The sequence below is a fragment of the Sinocyclocheilus grahami genome, unplaced genomic scaffold, assembly GCF_001515645.1.
Source record: "Sinocyclocheilus grahami isolate Dianchi unplaced genomic scaffold, SAMN03320097.WGS_v1.1 scaffold31.1, whole genome shotgun sequence".
Classification (NCBI taxonomy): Eukaryota; Metazoa; Chordata; class Actinopteri; order Cypriniformes; family Cyprinidae; genus Sinocyclocheilus; species Sinocyclocheilus grahami.
Window position 1 is genome coordinate 1,097,752 of NW_015505210.1, and position 21,772 is coordinate 1,119,523.

General features: G+C 35.4%; 2 protein-coding genes across 2 annotated transcripts in view; one reads left to right on the forward strand and one right to left on the reverse strand.

Moving 5' to 3' along the window:
- The window catches only part of LOC107575789 (receptor-type tyrosine-protein phosphatase zeta-like), a 76,278-nt gene extending 69,354 nt beyond the window's left edge, over nt 1–6,924 (reverse strand). The window contains exon 1 of the mRNA XM_016262120.1: nt 6,692–6,924. Within this exon, the coding sequence (XP_016117606.1) occupies nt 6,692–6,755 (64 nt within the window). The 5' untranslated portion in view covers nt 6,756–6,924. The remainder of the gene's footprint in view (nt 1–6,691) is intronic.
- A 7,301-nt stretch (nt 6,925–14,225) lies between these two features.
- Nucleotides 14,226–20,284, forward strand: LOC107575796 (solute carrier family 15 member 5-like). Its single transcript, XM_016262130.1, has 9 exons — nt 14,226–14,277; nt 15,870–16,090; nt 16,182–16,368; nt 17,716–17,936; nt 18,028–18,214; nt 19,318–19,506; nt 19,717–19,848; nt 19,944–20,052; nt 20,140–20,284. Exons 1-9 carry the CDS (start codon nt 14,226–14,228, stop codon nt 20,282–20,284), a joined length of 1,443 nt encoding a protein of 480 aa, XP_016117616.1.
- The last annotated feature ends 1,488 nt before the right edge of the window (nt 20,285–21,772 follow it).

Here is a 21,772-nt window from a genome sequence, read left to right on the forward strand (position 1 = left end):
GCTCACCACTGAAGCCCCCCTCGCCACCATCCCATCCACCGCCCCGGTTCATTCAGGCTCGACCCCTCCACTGTCTTGGGAAGGAGAGAAAAGACAGGACTCAGAGGTTCAGTGCGTCCCCTGTAGCATTTGGACCAATTGTACACACAACTAATGCCTATATTTAACAAATAAAAATGCACCCCTTGCCGTTGAGGCAAATGGCCAATTGTTTTGAATAAATAGGTAAATGATTCTATATCTGTTGAATAAATCAATGATCATGAATGAATTCTTTGACTATATGATACACCGACTCTATTATAAAAACAGTTGTTGAATTCAGAATAACATACCACACTATTTACACCAAATAAACATATGAGATAAAAAAAACTGTACAATAGTATGGTATGGTAGATAGCAATATGAATCAGGGTATCTTCCGTCCAATCAATTTTTGTTTTAATATTGAAATCTGAAAAATGAAAAACGGGCACATATTTCGTTTTTCAATTATTCAAACAATTCGGCTTAATTTTTCGTTTTTACATTCAGGGATAGAAAACGAATAAACAACTTGAATATTCGATCTCTACATGTGGGCAGGAATGAAACGCCCCTCTCTGCTAATTGGTCAACCAAACATTACAACATAATAATAGTCCTAAAAAAACCTTAATAATAGTCCTCCGCTTCTATTGATTCTTAACATGTTTATTTCTACTACATTTTATCTCTTCATCAAACAGCCAGATTAATGAATGGCTTGACACAAACCATACTGAAGCAGAGCCTTTTGGCCCTAGGCATGCCTGTTTTATTATAGTTATCCACCCATTAAAATATGTGTGGCAAAGCTGCGCGATGCACTGCAGCACGGGGAGAATGTATTGTAGACAAGCGCAGACCACTATTAATTTATGTGAACACAGGTAGTTTTAGACAATAAACTGAGTTTATTTAATTAATATGGAGTATTGGCCAGCTAACTGATGGCATACACAATTGTTATTTTCTCTGCCAACTAAACCCAAGTCACAGAACCGTTGTGTACCTGACTGACTCGCAGTAGGCGCATAGAGTGGTGTATCATTCCTAAATGAATCAGTTTTTGAAAAACCCATTATTATAGACAACAATTCAATTACCAATTATTATAGACAGCCGCTTGATTTTATTCCTAAATGAATGAATTAAGCATTTTGAACCAATTGATTGAATAAAAGGATCCTTTATTAACACAATGACTTACAGCCACCTAGTGGCGATATTACTTTCATAATTCAAGTATTATTTAATTTTATTCATATTTCTATTAAAAATGTTGTATAAAACATTAATCTAATTTCATTATACATTTGTAAATGCACATACAGCCATCTTATCAGCATTAAACTGTAAATACATTTAAAAGCATCTTCAGACCCAGGTTCTATATCATTGAATACTGATTTGGTATGGATACTGAATTGGTAACAGCCTATTGTCATATTATTCTAATTTATTTAATGTAAGAATTTAACATTAAAAATGACATAAAAAAGGTAAAAGGTAAAAAAATAAAATAAAATAAATAAATAAATAAAAAACTGAAAATCAGTTGCCCCTTATGGGAAAGTTAGAATAAATCAATGATCATGAATGAATTCTTTGACTATATGATACACTGACTCTATTATAAAAACAGTTGTTGAATTCAGAATAACATACCACACTATTTACACCAAATAAACATATGAGATAAAAAAACTGTACAATAGTATGGTATGGTAGATAGCAATATGAATCAGGGTATCTTCCGTCCAATCAATTTTTGTTTTAATATTGAAATCTGAAAAATGCCCAACGCTGCAGTGCATCGCGCAGCTTTGCCACACATATTTTAATGGGTGGATAACTATAATAAAACAGGCATGCCTAGGGCCAAAAGGATCTGCTTCAGTATGGTTTGTGTCAAGCCATTCATTAATCTGGCTGTTTGATGAAGAGATAAAATGTAGTAGAAATAAACATGTTAAGAATCAATAGAAGCGGAGGACTATTATTAAGGTTTTTTTAGGACTATTATTATGTTGTAATGTTTGGTTGACCAATTAGCAGAGAGGGGCGTTTCATTCCCGCCCACATGTAGAGATCGAATATTCAAGTTGCTTATTCGTTTTCTATCCCTGAATGTAAAAACGAAAAATTAAGCCGGATTCTTGATTTTTCGTTTTGTTTGAATAATTGAAAAACGAAATATGTGCCCGTTTTTCATTTTTCAGATTTCAATATTAAAACAAAAATTGATTGGACGGAAGATACCCTGACTAATATGGTATGGTATAGTATGGTAATTACGCTATTCTAAATTCAGTCAGTCACTTTCACTTTTATTTATTTCATTTCCTAAATGAATCAATGTTTTGAATGACTCAGCTGAATTAATGATTTTATGACTCACTGATAAATCGATTCACTCATTTAATTTCTGAATGATTCATTGTTTTTGAACAAATTGGATGGGTGAATGATTTGGTGACACATGAAGAGAGCCATTTGTTTCACTCCTGAATGAATTAGTATTTTTGAATGAATCAGTTAAGTGAATGATTCTGAGACTCGCTCATAAATTGAGTCACTTGTTTCTTTCATGAATGATTCAGTGTTTTTCAAATGAAATGGTTGAGTGAATAATTTTGTGGCTCACTCATAAATCATGGTTTGTTTTCAGAATAAATCAGTGTTTTTAAACAAATCATTTGAGCAAACGGTTCAGTGACTCACTCTTAAAATTGTCGCCACATACTGGTTTGATGATGTAACCTGCTGAAAAAGTCACTGAAAAATCCCCTTTAATAATACACAGACTCACAATCAGTCAGAAATGGCGCAAAAACAGATGAGCAAATCAAATTCGCTTTTCTGCTGACATCACTGAGGCCACATAAGCTATTTGATAATGTAGTCAAACAGCTATTTAGTTACCATTTTAGCAAACTTGCATTCAGTCTGTAACACCCACCTTTCACAATTCAATCCAATCCTGATTAATCAAATAAAGTTATTTTCCCCATTACATATCCTGTTTCACTCTGGGAGATATGGATGTATTTTAACATTGAAAAATGGCACACTTCACCTTAAAGCCTGAAGTGGTTGTTCTGCTTGGACACACAACTAATTGGAGCATGTAGAGACACACACTGCCACACGTCCCTCACAGGTGGACACACATGAGGCATGTGGCAGGGGGGGGCCGCATGAACCCCGGACAGACAGCTTTACAGTTCGCAACTACCATCTGTCACAAACCCAAGATCCGACAAACAACACAGGGACTTTCTCAGAGGAAAAACAGAGCTGTGCCAAAAAAGTGTAGAACGGAAAAAAACTTGTTAGCTATAGTACAACACTTGGGAAGACAGATGGTGAGAGAGAGAGATTTCATTCACTAGCTCGCATCCTAAGATTCAGCCCTTCTTTTGTGCCACACATTTCATCACTGCATCATTTAGAACACCGAACAGAAAAGAAGAAAAGTAGTAAGGGTTGAAGGAGCAGCTGACCGCTTTTTTTTAGCAGGTACCGACTTGCTATCCCGGTTCACTAGCTGACTTACAAAAGGGCTTTTCCAAGTCCTAGTAAAATGGCTTTGGTCAGCTCTTAGAGGCTTTGTCTCAGACGGCATCCAAAAGATTAATCCTGGCATATCAGTCGCTTCTTGGCATTTCGTAACAGACAGCAGACAAAATAATGAGCCTAGGATTGAAGTCTGAGTTTGAATAAGCATTTGTCACTTTCTACTGAACTGGGCACAATGGTGGCATATGTTAACTTTGAGCCAAGCTACACTTTATTCACACAGGGTACTTGCACTGTATAACAAATTAAAATAGTAGACACTAAAAAAATAAAACCCATCAATAGCCACATTTTTTCTACAGGATTGTGCTTTTTTTCCTCCAATTTTTTTAACAGTTTAGACTAACAAGTCGTTTTAAATGTAATTTAAGGTAGAAATACCAACTTAGAACTTAGAAGTGAACTCAATAAGTTTCCGTGCTCTTATTGGTCCCAGTATTGTCATTGGTTTTAGACTATACTGACACCTACTGGTCTGGATGAATGAAGTTTACTAACTGCTGCTGTTTTGCATTGAAGCTGCTTATCTTCTCTTATTCTTCATTTATTTTCATCCTTATAGTAGACATTCTTGGATTCAATCTCAACAAATTTTCACCTGTTTCTGGTGCTAGCTGCATTGATTATTATTAGAAGTAGTAACTCAGCCAATTGCATACCACTGTTGGTCATGTGATCTCAACCTGGCAACGCCCACAAATGGGAACCCACTCCAAGTAGAATAAAATAGCTTTTTCTAGAAGACTGATATGATTCCTGTGAGCTAATGTGACTGAACATCACTTAAAAGTATTAAGTATTCACAACTTTATGTACAAATCCTTAAATTGCAAAAATTGCTGAGTGCACTTGAGACAACAACTGCACATTTCACATTGTACAGTGCACTACATACATATTAATATATACTGTATAATACTACAGCAAAGGAATTGACAGAAACCTGAGTCATAATCCAGATTCTAGAATGTAAGCCCCTCCCTTATAAGCATACAAAATATCTTTTAAGGGTTTCATATCTTGTCTTTCTCAGTTGCTCATACACTAGTATGCTGAACCAGAATGACCTCAGCCACACAAATCTTTCCCTGTGTGATATGTAAATAAATAAATAAAAAGCTGCCAACATGGTAATGAAACTCAGACTGCAAAATAGTTTTTAATGTTAATGTTTTATTATTATTTTTTCCTATGTAACTTCCATTTACTTGGTAAAGTAAGACCACACTAAAATATTTAAATCATTATATTAATACACTGTTTGGTTTTGTTTTTTTATAGCAATTTTTCCTGTTATTTCAATTTAATTTGATTGATTTTTGAGTTTAAACTTGATTTTGTTCATCAGTAATTACATTCAAAGAGATAGAAACGGTGCACGAACTTAGCAGTGTTGTGACTTTGGCAGCACAAAAATATAAAGCAGCAATTAAACCAATTTGAAGTATTCACAACTTTATGTACAAATCCTTAAATTGCAAAAATTGCTGAGTGCACTTGAGACAACAACTGCACATTTCACATTGTACAGTGCACTACATACATATTAATATATACTGTATAATACTACAGCAAAGGAATTGACAGAAACCTGAGTCATAATCCAGATTCTAGAATGTAAGCCCCTCCCTTATAAGCATACAAAATATCTTTTAAGGGTTTCATATCGTGTCTTTCTCAGTTGCTCATACACTAGTATGCTGAACCAGAATGACCTCAGCCACACAAATCTTTCTCTGTGTGATATGTAAATAAATAAATAAAAAGCTGCCAACATGGTAATGAAACTCAGACTGCAAAATAGTTTTTAATGTTAATGTTTTATTATTATTTTTTCCTATGTAACTTCCATTTACTTGGTAAAGTAAGACCACACTAAAATATTTAAATCATTATATTAATACACTGTTTGGTTTTGTTTTTTTATAGCAATTTTTCCTGTTATTTCAATTTAATTTGATTGATTTTTGAGTTTAAACTTGATTTTGTTCATCAGTAATTACATTCAAAGAGATAGAAACGGTGCACGAACTTAGCAGTGTTGTGACTTTGGCAGCACAAAAATATAAAGCAGCAATTAAACCAATTTGAATGGGTTGAAATATTTTACAGTGCAGAAAAAAACATGAATTGAACTTATGATTATGAATTTAAAGGCTGTATATAAAGCATATGCTCAAACAGACTCTCTGTTTAAACAATGTTCCATGTTCTCTTGTTCAATATTGACTTGCAAGTGTCTTTCTCAGTTGCTCATACACTAGTATGCTGAACCAGAATGACCTCAGCCACACAAATCTTTCTCTGTGTGATATGTAAATAAATAAATAAAAAGCTGCCAACATGGTAATGAAACTCAGACTGCAAAATAGTTTTTAATGTTAATGTTTTATTATTATTTTTTCCTATGTAACTTCCATTTACTTGGTAAAGTAAGACCACACTAAAATATTTAAATCATTATATTAATACACTGTTTGGTTTTGTTTTTTTATAGCAATTTTTCCTGTTATTTCAATTTAATTGTATTGATTTTTGAGTTTAAACTTGATTTTGTTCATCAGTAATTACATTCAAAGAGATAGAAACGGTGCACGAACTTAGCAGTGTTGTGACTTTGGCAGCACAAAAATATAAAGCAGCAATTAAACCAATTTTAATGGGTTGAAATATTTTACAGTGCAGAAAAAAACATGAATTGAACTTATGATTATGAATTTAAAGGCTGTATATAAAGCATATGCTCAAACAGACTCTCTGTTTAAACAATGTTCCATGTTCTCTTGTTCAATATTGACTTGCAATACAATACAGCAGACAAAAAGAAAATATTTGAATTGCCATGATATGACTTATTATGAAAGAACGACTTGAAATTTTGGGCATAGATCATGTTTAGCTAGAAATAAATCATGTTTAAGTTTGAACTCCAAGTTCAATAAAAATAAGCTTGGTGTGCAAACTATGACATCCAGCACTTCCCGCATCTGTTCAGCATTATATACACTACACTCATTTATCAGCCCAATATTGACGGATTTATTAAAAACAGATCAAGTAAACTAGAGATTCCTGCTTTACATACCTGTATTACTGAAGAGTGCGATCTGCGCAAGAAACAGTGCGCATCTCGTCGCGAGCGCTTCCATTATTCTCTGAATGTGAAGAAATATTGCTGTTACGAGTAAACAAGGTGAAGACAATCGAGACGACAGAGGAACACCTCTCCCGAAGAGCCGGAGAGTATCACATTGGTTGGGTAACGGGAGGAGATACCCCCTTCAGCGGTCAGATCCACTCCGCTCTCCGCTGCATGGATGAAGCGCATCGCATCGCTTCGCGCACCGTGAGTTCGGCTGGAAGTGCGCGCACCGCCCACAGACCACCACACACACAAAAAAAGTTTGGTAATACTTTCTATGGAGACTGTATATATAACGCATTAATGTACAATATATAAATAGTCTTTTCAGAAATAATTCTAACCACAGACTACAATGCATTATAACCATGTGGATGTTAAAAATGGCAGCACTTAATTATGCATTTAATAATTATTATTATTATTAATCTTACGAGAAATTCTTACTGCATTACAATACACACTGTAATGCATTAGGCTGTATTGTTGTCATAGATAATTGCAACCACAGTTTCATAACATAACATAATCATGCCTTTAATATAAGATACCATACATTTGGCTGCTTATACTGAATATCAGCTACGCTGTGATTACGCGTGTGCTATTACAACTCAATAAATAAGCTATTAAAGTTGAGTGACTTACATTTCAGGCAAAACTTTGCCAGCTAGTTCGTATATTTCTTCTCTATCGATGAAATTTGTTCCAAATGTAGGTTCACTGGTCTGGAAGCTTTCAGTCTGGAGCGGAGCGAAGAGACAGGTTTTCCCTACCTGCTCAAAGCGTTCCGTAATCACTCCGCTCCAGCTCCACTCCGGCTTTTCCATTTCCACTCCTGGAGCGCTTCGACTTTCAAAAAACTGCGCTCCCTGCTCCGCTCTCACTCCGCAATCCGCACATCTGTTTTTAAACGCAGTGGGCACAGACAAGTGGAGTAAGGTGACAGATATCTGAAATGAAATATGAGACCATTTTTAGTTCACTGGCCAATATAGAATTGAAATTTCCAATTTCCTAGTATCTGTTAATTTAAAAATGGTGATATATCCGATTTTTTTAAATAATGTTTTTATCATGGCACATGTAGTACAATGATAAATTATCATTGATAAATTATCATACAAATCACACTGCTTTAAATTATATTTTTATTCACTAATATGAACTATAAAAACTGTTTAACAGGAATAGTAATACCAGTAAATTTTGACCTTGTGGTGACTTTTATTTTTTTTATAATTTTTTGGTCCCCATGAGGAAAACAGCTTATAAATCATACAGAATTAAGTTTTAGAAAATACAGTTTGTACAGTTTAAAAACCATTACGCCTATGGCCATTGCCTGATTTTATGTCCCCATAAAACATGGAAACCCAACATGTGTGTGTTGTTGTGTTGTTTGTTTCATTTTTTTTCCTTTTAAATGATGATTTTGGAAATAACTAGCCCTCATGCATAAATACGATTAATTTTGTGAAATAATAACTGCATAAAGCAACAACCACAAAAGAACAAGGTGTTTGCCAATATCCACGACAATATCAGTGCCCTCTTAACTTGAGGGAATGCATATTGGTTAAGCAAAAGAGTAACCAATGCATCATCAGTGACCCTGAAAACAAGATGTTATATGCATATTTGCACCCTTTTATGCATGTGCACCCCTGGGGATGCTCGCATTCTTGTCTTGGTTTGAAAACAATCCTAAAAAAAATGCTCTTGCACAGCATTTAAGATACTTTCCAATGCAAGGAGATTACGGGAAGCGCGATTATCAGATTTCAAAAGGTCTGGTACATATTTGGTTTTGAGAAAGAGAGGTGTAACTGCTTGAATGAGATATATTATCTACTCCTTAGGGATCAGCATGTTCCTCGACTCATTTGTATGAACAGGGTTAGTTTGGAACATTTGATTCAAAAGCAGAGTGAGTCAAGTTAACTCTATTAGCAGAAACTAGGCTAGTTAGGGTGAGTAAAAAGTACAGAATGTTTGTAATGAGACTGATTATTATTTTCTGTTGTATAAGAAATGTTTATTACTCATCAAAATTGGTCATTTACCAAAGATGATGGCTCAGTTTTATATGGAAGCCAGTTTCCACCACGGAAAACGCAATTCTAAGAAAAAAAGAGAATTGTGAGATGTAAACTTGGAATTGCACGTTTAGAAAAAAAGTCAGAATTCTGAGTTTATGCCTTGCAATTCTGATGGTGAATATAGCACTTTTTTTGGGGGGGCTATTAAATATGCTATTTCCAGCATGTTCAACAAAGTCAGCATGGCTTGTAACAGCAGGCCAAACACTCAAGCAGGTTATCTCTGAAGGCTGTTGAGGACAACTTGGCTAAATTTAATAAGAAGCACAACTCATTAGACACAATGAGCTCAGACTGTTTAAACAGACTCTGATCAAACAAACCAAGATCAGCATCACACAAAAAAACGGTGGAGAAAGAGCAGATAATGTAACTTTCAGAAGCATCTTCAATGACTGCATAGTATATGGAAGTGCTTTTATTTTCAATATTGTGCATCTTTTGGAGACTCACATTCATGTAAAGGGGCATATGTTGTTTACGGTTCAACTTGATACAAACAATAGTGTCCCAAAACTAGTAATATACTACCCATGTTACGCATGCAGAGACCATGCGAATACATTAACATAATTTACCAAGGATTATCTTTAATTTATGCAGTCTGTTCTTCAGTTGTAAAACTGCATGTTATAAGGGGGACCACTAAATCTGCATTTACATCCATGGAGCAGCCATTGTTTTGTATTTATGGGTGTATAATTATTTGTGTATATAATACTTCTTATAAAACTTATAATCTCATCCAGTAAAAATTAAAAGAATAAATAAATGAATAAGAAACAAACAAATGAACAAACGTCCTGATGTCCTTAAATTACCTTTTAATTAACAGTGTTTCTAGGTTCTACTCTTAAAATTATTTTGATGCATTTAAGATACTAGAAAAGACAAATGAAAAATATGAATAATAATAAATACATAATAATGTATAATAATAATAAATACAATTTTAGCTAAGACACTAAATAAATTCAGGTCTTTTCATAAATAATACATCTAAAAGCATGAGTACAGACTTTAAAATTGAGATTACACCACACAAATAAGGAGTGTTGGTATTGTGTTTACATTAATTCAGAATGAAAATATTTTCTGCACTATGAGGTGTCCAGTAAACTTTGCTGTTGGCCAAATATGAATAAGTCTAAACATGCCTTAATGTTCCTAAGAAAACAGGATTCCACATTCCCGAGAGTTTAGTGCTCCATAGTGACAAGACTGCAAACATCCCTGAAAGCTAACAGATCGTTCAAAGAATTATTGCCTTTGCTGAACTTTGTGCAGTTCTACACAGTTCAGTGCATGCTTTGGGGCATAAGAGATCAGTGTGACTGGTTGTAATGACTTCTTTACATTTTGACCCATCATTATTGATTATCAACTGTCTCTTTTTTTACATTTAACATGCGAGTATAACAAAATGCATGCATTATTAATAAATCTGACATTTATTAAGTATTTAGCAGTCAGAATATGTAAAAGCTGGGATATATGCCTAGATTTGTTTTCACTGCTGTGTTATACGCGGCGTGGAGCATAAAGCATCTTAATCGTGGAATTAAAAATATTTTTGAAAGGGTACTAGGAAAGTTCAAAAAAAGTTATAAAAAAATAAATTTAAAAAAAGAGTTAAATAAAACAATAAAATATTTCATATTTAATATTTAAAATTATATATTAAAGAATAAAAATACTTAATATCTCAATTGTGACTTCATCTCACATTTGTGACTTTATGTCTAACAATAGCATCTTTGCAGCTCACAATTTTGACTACATATCTCACATTTGCGACTTTATATTTAACAATTGCAACCTTATATCTCATGATCGTGACTTTATATCTCACAACTGTGACTTCATATCTCAAATTTGTGACTTTATTGTTCACATTTGTGACTTTATAGTTCACAACTGTGACTTCGTATCTCACATTTACGACTTTATTGTTCATATTTGTGAATTTATAGTTCACAACTGCAACTTCATATCTCACATTTGCACATTTATATCTCACAAATGCAACTTCATATCTCACTACTGCAACTTCATATCTCACAATTGCAACTTTATCTCATATCAGAATCAAGTATTCCACAGAGCCGTGTAATAAAGTGAATTTACAACAGCTAAGGGGGTTTTACAACGCCCCTTAGCTGTTATAAATTCACTGTAAACCATGGCTTCTTGGGGCTTATTGCTTTAATAATATACATGTATATGTAAAATATAATATTTATATAATGTGTAAAATATACAAATTTATATATAATGTAAATAGACATAATATAAAAATATATCAATAATAATATTTTAATAAATATCACAATTTTAAAACCAATAATTGTTTTGGTATGTTTATCGATCGATCAAATCAATCAATAAAATTATATTTATGTAGCACTTTTCCCGAACAAATCAATGCAGTTCAAAGTGCTTTACAGGCAAGAAACAAACTATTCACACTAAAATTGTCATAATAATTCAAAATAGACAACCATAAGTATGACATTTAGAAAGTTTATATTAACATTCTATTCATTTAAATAAAATAAGTCCTTTTTTTTAAACCTTTTTCATATTGCATCTAAAATAAATGTCAAATAATCAGAAACTACAAAAAGAGTCAAATCGAAATTTTAAATACAATTTTTATTAGCCACCTTTTCAAATCATTATTCATAAATCATTCATTTTACTGAGCTGAGAGCATTAAAACCCACCATCATTTCAAGTCATGTCAAGTTTACTTTCATTCAGATGTAAGCAAATGTGGTGTCGTCCAAATGAGTGACTCGTTTCCTTTGTAATCAGTCTATTCAATTGTACCAGTTTGATGGATTCAGACCTGAGAGGCGGGATTTATCACTTTGACAGTGTAGTCAGCCAATCACTGTGCCACAAGTCCCTCTGATTTGACTTTTCATCTGTTTTTGACCATTCGTTCCAATTCACTGTGTTGGATGTAGTGGTTGTACAGTTAATTATTTTCTCTTTCATTTTATGGACAGCCAAAACATCACACAGTGAAAAACAGATCCTGATATGAAGAAATAATGTGTTGAACCTAAAACATTGAAGAGCCCTTATTTATAATAAAATAGTGAAAAATCTGTCTGTTCAGTCACCCTGAGTGGCTAATTTCGGTTGCAGTGGCACAGAATGGCAGCTGACTGAACAGGAAAAAGCACTAACCATCCATAAAAAGCCTACAAAGGCATTTGAATGAGAAAACAAGCCTGTTGTGCAGCAATGAGAAAGTTTACATCTACAGCTCTTACAGATGTGATGCGCCGTGAACATTTAAGTCCTTCAATTAAACACACTTAGCGGCTCAAATGAGATGTTGACTCTGTTCTTATATCACAACAGAGCCACCAGGCAGGCTAGGCGGTGAGCAGTACGACCCTGACAAACAGCAAACAAAGTATTCAAAACACTAATTGTTTTCCTCTCATATGTAAGCGGTCTTCAATTAAAGGAAAATGTGGTGAGTGGAGTAGACCTTAAAAAGGAAAGGAACTCAAGCGGTGCTCGAGGGTTTCCTAGCAACAGGAGAACGGTGAAGTAAAGGCCAGTTGTTGCGTTCCTTTTGATTCGGCACTGGAGGAAGGAAACCGGCGAATCAGGAGAGTTTCACATTTGGAACATTTCAACAATCCCAGCTGAAGTGCTTTGGAATATTCAATCCATTTACACAATGTACAAAAACTGGGGAAACTATACAGAAGGCTAGAAAGTTCGCAACAAAGGACCTCAAAAGTACAACTCGTGCACAAACATATGCACATCCAATACAATAAAACAGCATTTGTATTTATGCCCCAGCCTCCCCATCCCTAATTTCTTAATCTTCAAAGCTGCCCAGTGGCATTGTTTTCCCTGGGTATGGCTGTTTCCGACGCTATTCACCCCATTCAGCTCCCTGAGGCTGAGCAGAAGCATCTGCAGACAACGGCTCTGAGCTCCCTCTTTCTCAGAGTGTCCAGCTGCACAATGGATTTCTTCAGCTAGAGCACAAAAGAGGTTTGCGCGTGAAAAAAAAGGTTCAAATTCAATGGCATTCCTCTTCACAATCAGCCCCGGCATATACACTAACTAACTCACACTCACTTGCTCAGGGATGGGTAAAGTTTCATGGTAAGTGAGACCCCTGGTCTAAAAGAAATGCAAGTAATGCAATGAAAAAAAAAACATGGACAAAAGTATAAGGACACCTGACCGTTACACCAACAGGGACTTCACTGACATTGCATTCTAAAATACATAGACTTTAATCTAGAGTTGGTTCACCCTTTGCAGCTATAATAGCTTCCACTCTTCTTGGAAGGCTTTCCACAAGATTTTGGTGTGTTTTTGTGGCCATTTTTGTCCATTCATCGAGCAGAGTATTTGTAAGGTCAGGCACTAATGTTGGACGAGAAAGCCTGGCAGAAAGTTCAGTCAGAACATATATAGTACTTTATTCCATTCGCATCGGCAGAAGAACGCACAAACAGTACTAAAAAGAATGTCATCCGGTTCTGGTATTAAAAAATATGACTTTTTATATATATATATATATATTTGCATATGATATTCTGCTGTCTTTTTTTTATTGAATGCAAAGTGAAAACTGTAAGTATAACCCATTGGAAAAGTAGCACAACAAGCCTGTTCGAGGGATCATTCAAGTCCATAACAAAGAGTAAAGGCTCGTTCACATCAAGAACGATAACTATAAAGATCCACAGGAACAGACAATAACGTTCTGTATCATAACTATGCACTGCAGTTATGTCATCTGCCGCTTTAAATGCTTGAGCTCTTTAAAATCAGTGGTTTTTGATTGGCTGTCAATGATTTTATCATTTATCAACTGGAAACAAAATGTTCTGAAAGTGATTTCAACAATATCGGTCATCTGTGTTGTTATTGATATAGGTTTGGAATTCTCAACAATTTGAGATGGAGATTTTTGGAGATGGAGATTTTTGCTTGAGTCTCCTGCTTCTCAAACTTGTCAAACGTGTCTCCTGAGAGACACCTGAGCACAATGTGTGATGTTATTGAGATCTCTTCAAAACGTTTGAGCATACAAATATGAGAGATCCAGTGTCTCTAGCTAAGGAGAAAAATCTGAAAAAAATCCTTTAAACTCTTTAAAGGAGAAATGTGAGAGTGTTAGAGTTTTTGTCTCAGGAGACAAGTTTCGATCTTAAATTAAACTAATTTCTGTCTAGGATAAATATTTGAGATGTTAAAGAGATCTCACTTTTGATTTTGATTTTCTATGGGTACAGTTACTTTTGTAATTTGGAAGCTATTACAATACAGTGGGGAAAAAAGTATTTAGTCAGCCACCAATTGTGCAAGTTCTCCCACTTAAAAAGATGATCACCTTCAAGGCTGTGATCAACGCCATCTCATGTCCTTCTTCAACTGGTAAGATACTAAAAGGCCATTATTATATAATCAGAACAAAGATTTTTCTCTACATGCCAATACAGCATTTTGTTTCACTGGTAGAAAATGCAGTTGTCTTGTTCTTATAGACTACTGACACCTAGTTGTGTGGATGTAAAAAGCTAAATATTACAGTTTACATTGTAGAAATGCTATTCGCCATGATTCATTCATTTTGAGAGGAAAAGTGTCTAAAAACAGGTTTACTGAGATAAAGTGGCAGCATTTAGCCAGAGCCGGTGTACCGACGAAACATGCTACCTATCAGATTGTGCTACCAAAAATATATTTACATTGTAAATATAGTAGGTGTGAACAAGTAGATTTAAGGTAGGGGTAGGTATGGACATTAAAAAAAGCCTCAAACTACATGAATAAGATGCTGGTAGCACAAATCGATAGTGAAAAATGCTACCTATCAGATTGTGCTACCAGCATCTTATTCATGTGGTTTGAGGCTTTTAGTTTTTTGTGGTTTGAAAAAACGTGTTCTGAGTGAACTAAAAGCTACTTAGCAAATAGAGATGACAGAGTATTGAATAATAATACATAAAACAAAATATAGGCCAACATATTCGAAAATATGTTACCGCCACCACCAGAAGTACTTAAATTTGTCATGCTTTAGGCTACTATAAAATGCTCATTGCGACCGATTCACTGATGTAACACATAATCATTGTGGCCCATTTAACAAACGCATAATTTAATGGTAAGTTAGATCAACTGGAACAGCAACAAACAATAGCTACAGTGAAATGATCATCTAGCCCTCTATTAAACGTAAAAAAAAAGCTTTTAAAGCTTTAGCTTACTCAGTGGAACTGCATTCTTAGTTGCGCGGGAAGTTTGTGTGTCAAATGAAACAATTCAAATGTGAGTTTGTGAAATGGACTGTGCTAAATTGTTGCTATAGTAGCATAATATTAATGCTAGAAAGCCTGTGCATTTGGCAACTGTTTTTTAAAAATAAACTATTATATTTCATAATTAAAATCTATTTTCATATTTTGATCATGTGATCTTAAAATGGTGGCCTCCTTGAGGTGACCCGCTCCATGTAAGATAAAATAGCTTTAATCTTACATGGAAAAGCTTATAGCTTTTCTACGGTTATAACTGAAGCACTATTTTTTTTAAAGTACTTTGTATTTCTTGAGAAATGAAAAGGTTTTAAATGAGGAAGAAATTACTGAGTGCACATTTGAAACACATTGTACAATAGGTACAAATGCTGCAGCTGTTTATAATCCACAGGTTTTACTGGCTGGTCAACCTGAACTCAACAGTTGTTTTTTGGAGGATTGCCTACATTCAGCAGTCAGTTGCCAAAAACCTGTGTTTTCTCATCCCTTTCACCTCTGTTCTCATCGCCATTCACATGGTGCGCAACAAGCTGACTTTCCGTCCAAAAAAAGGTAACAGTGCCATTCATAACACATACACAGAAATACATATATCTCTTGTCCAATGATTTCACAGATAAATTCTCTTAAAAATAATTACCAGTTGTTCAATTGTTCTGATTTCTGTTCCTTAACAACTTTGAATTTTCTTCTGTGAACTAACAGGCAGTTCCTTGCTAACTACGCTGGGAGTGTTCCTCAGTTCTCTCAAAATGTGCTGCCTCCATTATCGCCATTTAAGCGGAGATGTTGCCAACTGGCTAGACCGTGCTAAGGAAAACAATGGGGGTCGTTACAGTGAGACCAGTGTGGAAAACGTCAAGATCCTAGTCAAACTGTTCCCTCTCTTTGGACTTCAGCTTTTATATCGAGCTTGCATTACCCAGGTGAGTATGTAACAGCTTAATTTTTAGTTGAATCCATACTTTTGTTCAGCAATTAGCTTCTGTAATGTCTTTATTTCAAATCTTTTAATAGATCCCATCAGGCTATTATCTACAGACGATGCATTCCAACTTAAAACTCAACGGCTTTCTCCTGCCAGTAGCAGTGATGAAGGTCATCAGTATACTGCCGGTGCTGATCTTAGCACCACTGCTGGAGCTTCTGAACACCTGCTACCAGTCTCCAAAGAAAATACTGCCCTCACCAGCCACATTTATAAGTGAGCATCCTAACAACAATTAATGAACTACTTGTTCAGCTTATGCTGCCTTCATGTGCTATCGGAAATGTCCCATTTCGAAAATATACTACTTCCCACGTCTGAAGTCATTATTATGAGCTTGTCACATTCAAGTGCTTTGTTGTCGGAAAGAATAGAAATGATAGAGGATGGCAGGTTCAATAATGCCTATTAAAAACTGTGTTAATCTTATTAAAGTCAAAATGTAAATAAGATATTCAGTACATATTCAGCAGACTGGCCATCATTATCCATGCTATTGTATACATTCGCAATCAACTTGCTGATGTTTCTGGAGTTTCAGTCAAATAAATACTATTTTCGGTGTGTAAAATACATACAGTATATATCAACTGGTTATATATGTAAATATACATGGCAAGAGAAAGCAACGTTTCTGTCTGCCTCAATGTTTAAAGTTTATGGCCCACCCAACTCAAAAACTCCAATATCAAAATTATCTTAGAATTTCCCATTTGTAAATATGACTTGAAAAACCGATAATGTCCAATAACCGACTAGGAAACTCATATACAGTGGGGCAAAAAAGTATTTAGTCAGCCACCAATTGTGCAAGTTCTCCCACTTAAAAAGATGAGAGAGGCCTGTAATTTTCATCATAGGTATACCTCAAATATGAGAGACAAAATTAGAAAAAAAAGTTGCTATAGTAGCATAATATTAATGCTAGAAAGCCTGTGCATTTGGCAACTGTTTTTTAAAAATAAACTATTATATTTCATAATTAAAATCTATTTTCATATTTTGATCATGTGATCTTAAAATGGTGGCCTCCTTGAGGTGACCCGCTCCATGTAAGATAAAATAGCTTTAATCTTACATGGAAAAGCTTATAGCTTTTCTACGGTTATAACTGAAGCACTATTTTTTTTAAAGTACTTTGTATTTCTTGAGAAATGAAAAGGTTTTAAATGAGGAAGAAATTACTGAGTGCACATTTGAAACACATTGTACAATAGGTACAAATGCTGCAGCTGTTTATAATCCACAGGTTTTACTGGCTGGTCAACCTGAACTCAACTGTTGTTTTTTTGGGGATTGCCTACATTCAGCAGTCAGTTGCCAAAAACCTGTGTTTTCTCATCCCTTTCACCTCTGTTCTCATCGCCATTCACATGGTGCGCAACAAGCTGACTTTCCGTCCAAAAAAAGGTAACAGTGCCATTCATAACACATACACAGAAATACATATATCTCTTGTCCAATGATTTCACAGATAAATTCTCTTAAAAATAATTACCAGTTGTTCAATTGTTCTGATTTCTGTTCCTTAACAACTTTGAATTTTCTTCTGTGAACTAACAGGCAGTTCCTTGCTAACTACGCTGGGAGTGTTCCTCAGTTCTCTCAAAATGTGCTGCCTCCATTATCGCCATTTAAGCGGAGATGTTGCCAACTGGCTAGACCGTGCTAAGGAAAACAATGGGGGTCGTTACAGTGAGACCAGTGTGGAAAACGTCAAGATCCTAGTCAAACTGTTCCCTCTCTTTGGACTTCAGCTTTTATATCGAGCTTGCATTACCCAGGTGAGTATGTAACAGCTTAATTTTTAGTTGAATCCATACTTTTGTTCAGCAATTAGCTTCTGTAATGTCTTTATTTCAAATCTTTTAATAGATCCCATCAGGCTATTATCTACAGACGATGCATTCCAACTTAAAACTCAACGGCTTTCTCCTGCCAGTAGCAGTGATGAAGGTCATCAGTATACTGCCGGTGCTGATCTTAGCACCACTGCTGGAGCTTCTGAACACCTGCTACCAGTCTCCAAAGAAAATACTGCCCTCACCAGCCACATTTATAAGTGAGCATCCTAACAACAATTAATGAACTACTTGTTCAGCTTATGCTGCCTTCATGTGCTATCGGAAATGTCCCATTTCGAAAATATACTACTTCCCACATCTGAAGTCATTATTATGAGCTTGTCACATTCAAGTGCTTTGTTGTCGGAAAGAATAGAAATGATAGAGGATGGCAGGTTCAATAATGCCTATTAAAAACTGTGTTAATCTTATTAAAGTCAAAATGTAAAGAAGATATTCAGTACATATTCAGCAGACTGGCCACCATTATCCATGCTATTGTATACATTCGCAATCAACTTGCTGATGTTTCTGGAGTTTCAGTCAAATAAATACTATTTTCGGTGTGTAAAATACATACAGTATATATCAACTGGTTATATATGTAAATATACATGGCAAGAGAAAGCAACGGTTCTGTCTGCCTCAATGTTTAAAGTTTATGACCCACCCAACTCAAAAACTCCAATATCAAAATTATCTTAGAATTTCCCATTCGTATATATGACTTGAAAAACCGATAATGTCCAATAACCGACTAGGAAACTCATATATACGTTAATTACGATAACAAGTGAATGCAGCTAAAATGTACACTAACCCATGAGTCCAAACTGTACAGTGGGTCTAGAAAAGAATTACCCCCCTTTAAAGTAATCACATTTTGTTCCTTTGCGGCCTGAAATGAAGACGGATGCCGTTTTTGTTTTATCCAGCTGTATTTACTCAGTGCAACTTATAACATCCAAGTGAAGGATATAACGCCAACATGTCCGAAAAAAATAAATAACTAGAATCACTGAGTTGGAACAAAATGTGTGTTGCAAAGCAACAAAATGTGATTATTTTAAAGGGGGTGATTCTTTTCTATACCCACTGTATGTGAGGCAAGCAGTGTGTCTGAATCCTCACATGGCATTGTAAAGTGTCCATCGAACGAGCCAAAGTATTAGGTGTTGATTCAGCAGTGGCCTAGGAACTTATACTGATACCTAAAGCCAGGCCTGGTACTTTTGAAATGCTATAATAACAATTTATATGTACATTTGATGTATATAAAACCTAGTGCTTTACTGTTATAAAAAACTACATTTCCCTACAGTTATGGGTCATGCCTGTGCAGCTCTCTCAGCACTACTGGCAGGGATCTCCGAAATCCACAGGAAGAATTACCCCCAAGTGGAGCAGACATTATCAGGAAAGGTCCTGCATGTGTCCTCTATGACCTGTTTCCAGCTTACGCCCCAGTACATTTTACTGGGAGTGGCAGAGGCCTTTGTGACACCAGCATGTACGTATTCTCACTTCACTTTTTAAAATGCATACAATATCCATGATGTTAAAGTGCCCATTAAACAGCCGCAATCCAGTTGTTTTTGCATAAAAGCATTTTACAATATATATTCATTTTCAACACATCATTGATTCAATCCTAAGAATCAGCCATGAACGTCATAAAAAATTCACAAAATCCACCCGCCTCTTTTGTTCCTCTGCTCAGGCTCTCTCATATCCTTCTGTCTGACTCCCAGCAACCTTAGAGGTGTCTCCTTGCATTTCCTAACCCTCTCATACGGAGGTGGCTGCTTTCTAGGGGCTTTCCTCGTTCACTTCCTTTATTTTGTGTCAGGAGGTAAAGATACTTCACTCTTGAAAGTGTTGAACTTGTTATTGTGGTGCAATGTCAAGTCTCAGAAGATGAGCTCAATATTGTGTTTATGATTACAGGAAACTTCTATCCTAATAACCTCAGCAGTGGCAACATGGAGAGGTTTTTCTTTACGCTGGCCACATTAATGGCTATAAACACACTGGTGTTTTGGAGAATATCACAAAGGTAAGGTTCAAGCTTTGAATATGACATAAGAATGAATATTTTGAGCGTTCAAAGGATTGACAGATGATCTTTCTAATGTTTTGGCAGGTACACAGATCTGAGCGTGGAGCTGAGTAGCGGGGCAGGACACAGTCACCTGTACGAGAAACTCCTGCAGTACAAGACCTGTCTGCGTTTTTATGACACGTTGGATCGTTCGGACACCTTGACGTCCATGGAAACTGTCTTGTAAATTAATTGTACATATTAACCCTGTAATGCTGGCATTACACAAAAGACTCTGAACTGACTGATTTTCATCAATTTAAATGTATTCAAAAAATAAAGTTATTTTATTATATATATATATATATATATGAGTTACTATGCTTTAATGACTCCAAAGCATATTATGAATAGGCCTATGTTTATAAATTGTCATAAGATGTTGCTGATGTGATAAACGTTAAAACTGCGTTTCTGCAACGTTGTGAATAAAAAACGTATAATGTGAAAAACCTAACATCTGTAGTCTTAAATACGTCGGATAAAAACATTATCATGACCATTTATGATACGAAAAAAAAACTTTTTTACAACAGTTGTTTGCTGGGTTGATGCTTTTTTTTTCTTGAACGAAGTTTATCGTTGTTATATGAAAGCTCATTTTGTGACTTTAATCTCGCAATTCTGAGTTTGTTTTTTATTTTTATATATTGTTTGCAATTCTGACTTTTTCCTCAGAATTGCAAGGGAAAAAGACAGGAAAATTGTGAGATATAAATTACGATTATATAAATGAATCGAGCGTAATCTCAGAATTACGAGATATAAACACGCAATTTTTACTTTTTAATATTTTATTCCGTGACGGAAATAAGCTTCCATAATTTTATACATAAATTGCAAAATAGATCATATTTGCTACTTATTTATACAGAATGTAACATTCAAAACCAGATCATTTACCTTACTCATCATACTCTCCAAAAAACGGGTTAATCTGAGTAATGTGAGTGAGAGAGAAAACACACCCCGGTCACAGCTGGACAGTCGCCACCGCACGAGATCCGCCTTCGTTGCTACGGACTCGCGTCTGTTCCTGTCAACATGGATCTGCCTGACCCTCTACGGCGACGGCTTGGAGATTTCTCCAGAACCGTGTTTGTGGACCAAAGCCGAACACAACCCTCTGCCGAGGAGCTGGCTGATTTTCTAAGCCAGAGTAAGTGTATTTAGCGGGGTTAAGTTAGTTTTGTTTTCGATTTTCGTGACACATTCAGAGATAAATGGCAATAACTCCAAAACGACTTGACCTAAAAAAATCGAAACAATGTGACCGCCAAAAGGGCAAAGCTGATCATGTTTCACAGCCTCCCTTTTCATAATTTTCGCTCGATGTAATAAGCACTGCCCCGCACAAGCCGTCGCAATGTGCATTAAGCCGGGAGAGCTCGCTCTTCGCGCAGCATTCGGTAAGGGACCATGGGGAAAGTGCAAATTTTCTTCGTTTTTTGCTATGCCTCAGTGGGCGGTGTTTTTGTAATAGCTTTTTAGTTAAAGGGCCTGTAGACATGTGACCAGTGTCAATAAATAGATTGGGACAGGGGACATCTTTCACAACCTTCAATTTTACCCCTACTGATAGAAAACGGAATTGCATGTCCAAAATTAATCTTCTTTTTGTAATAACTTTCGTCAGCAGGAAGATAGAGACATGAGACCAGTGTCAATCAATAGA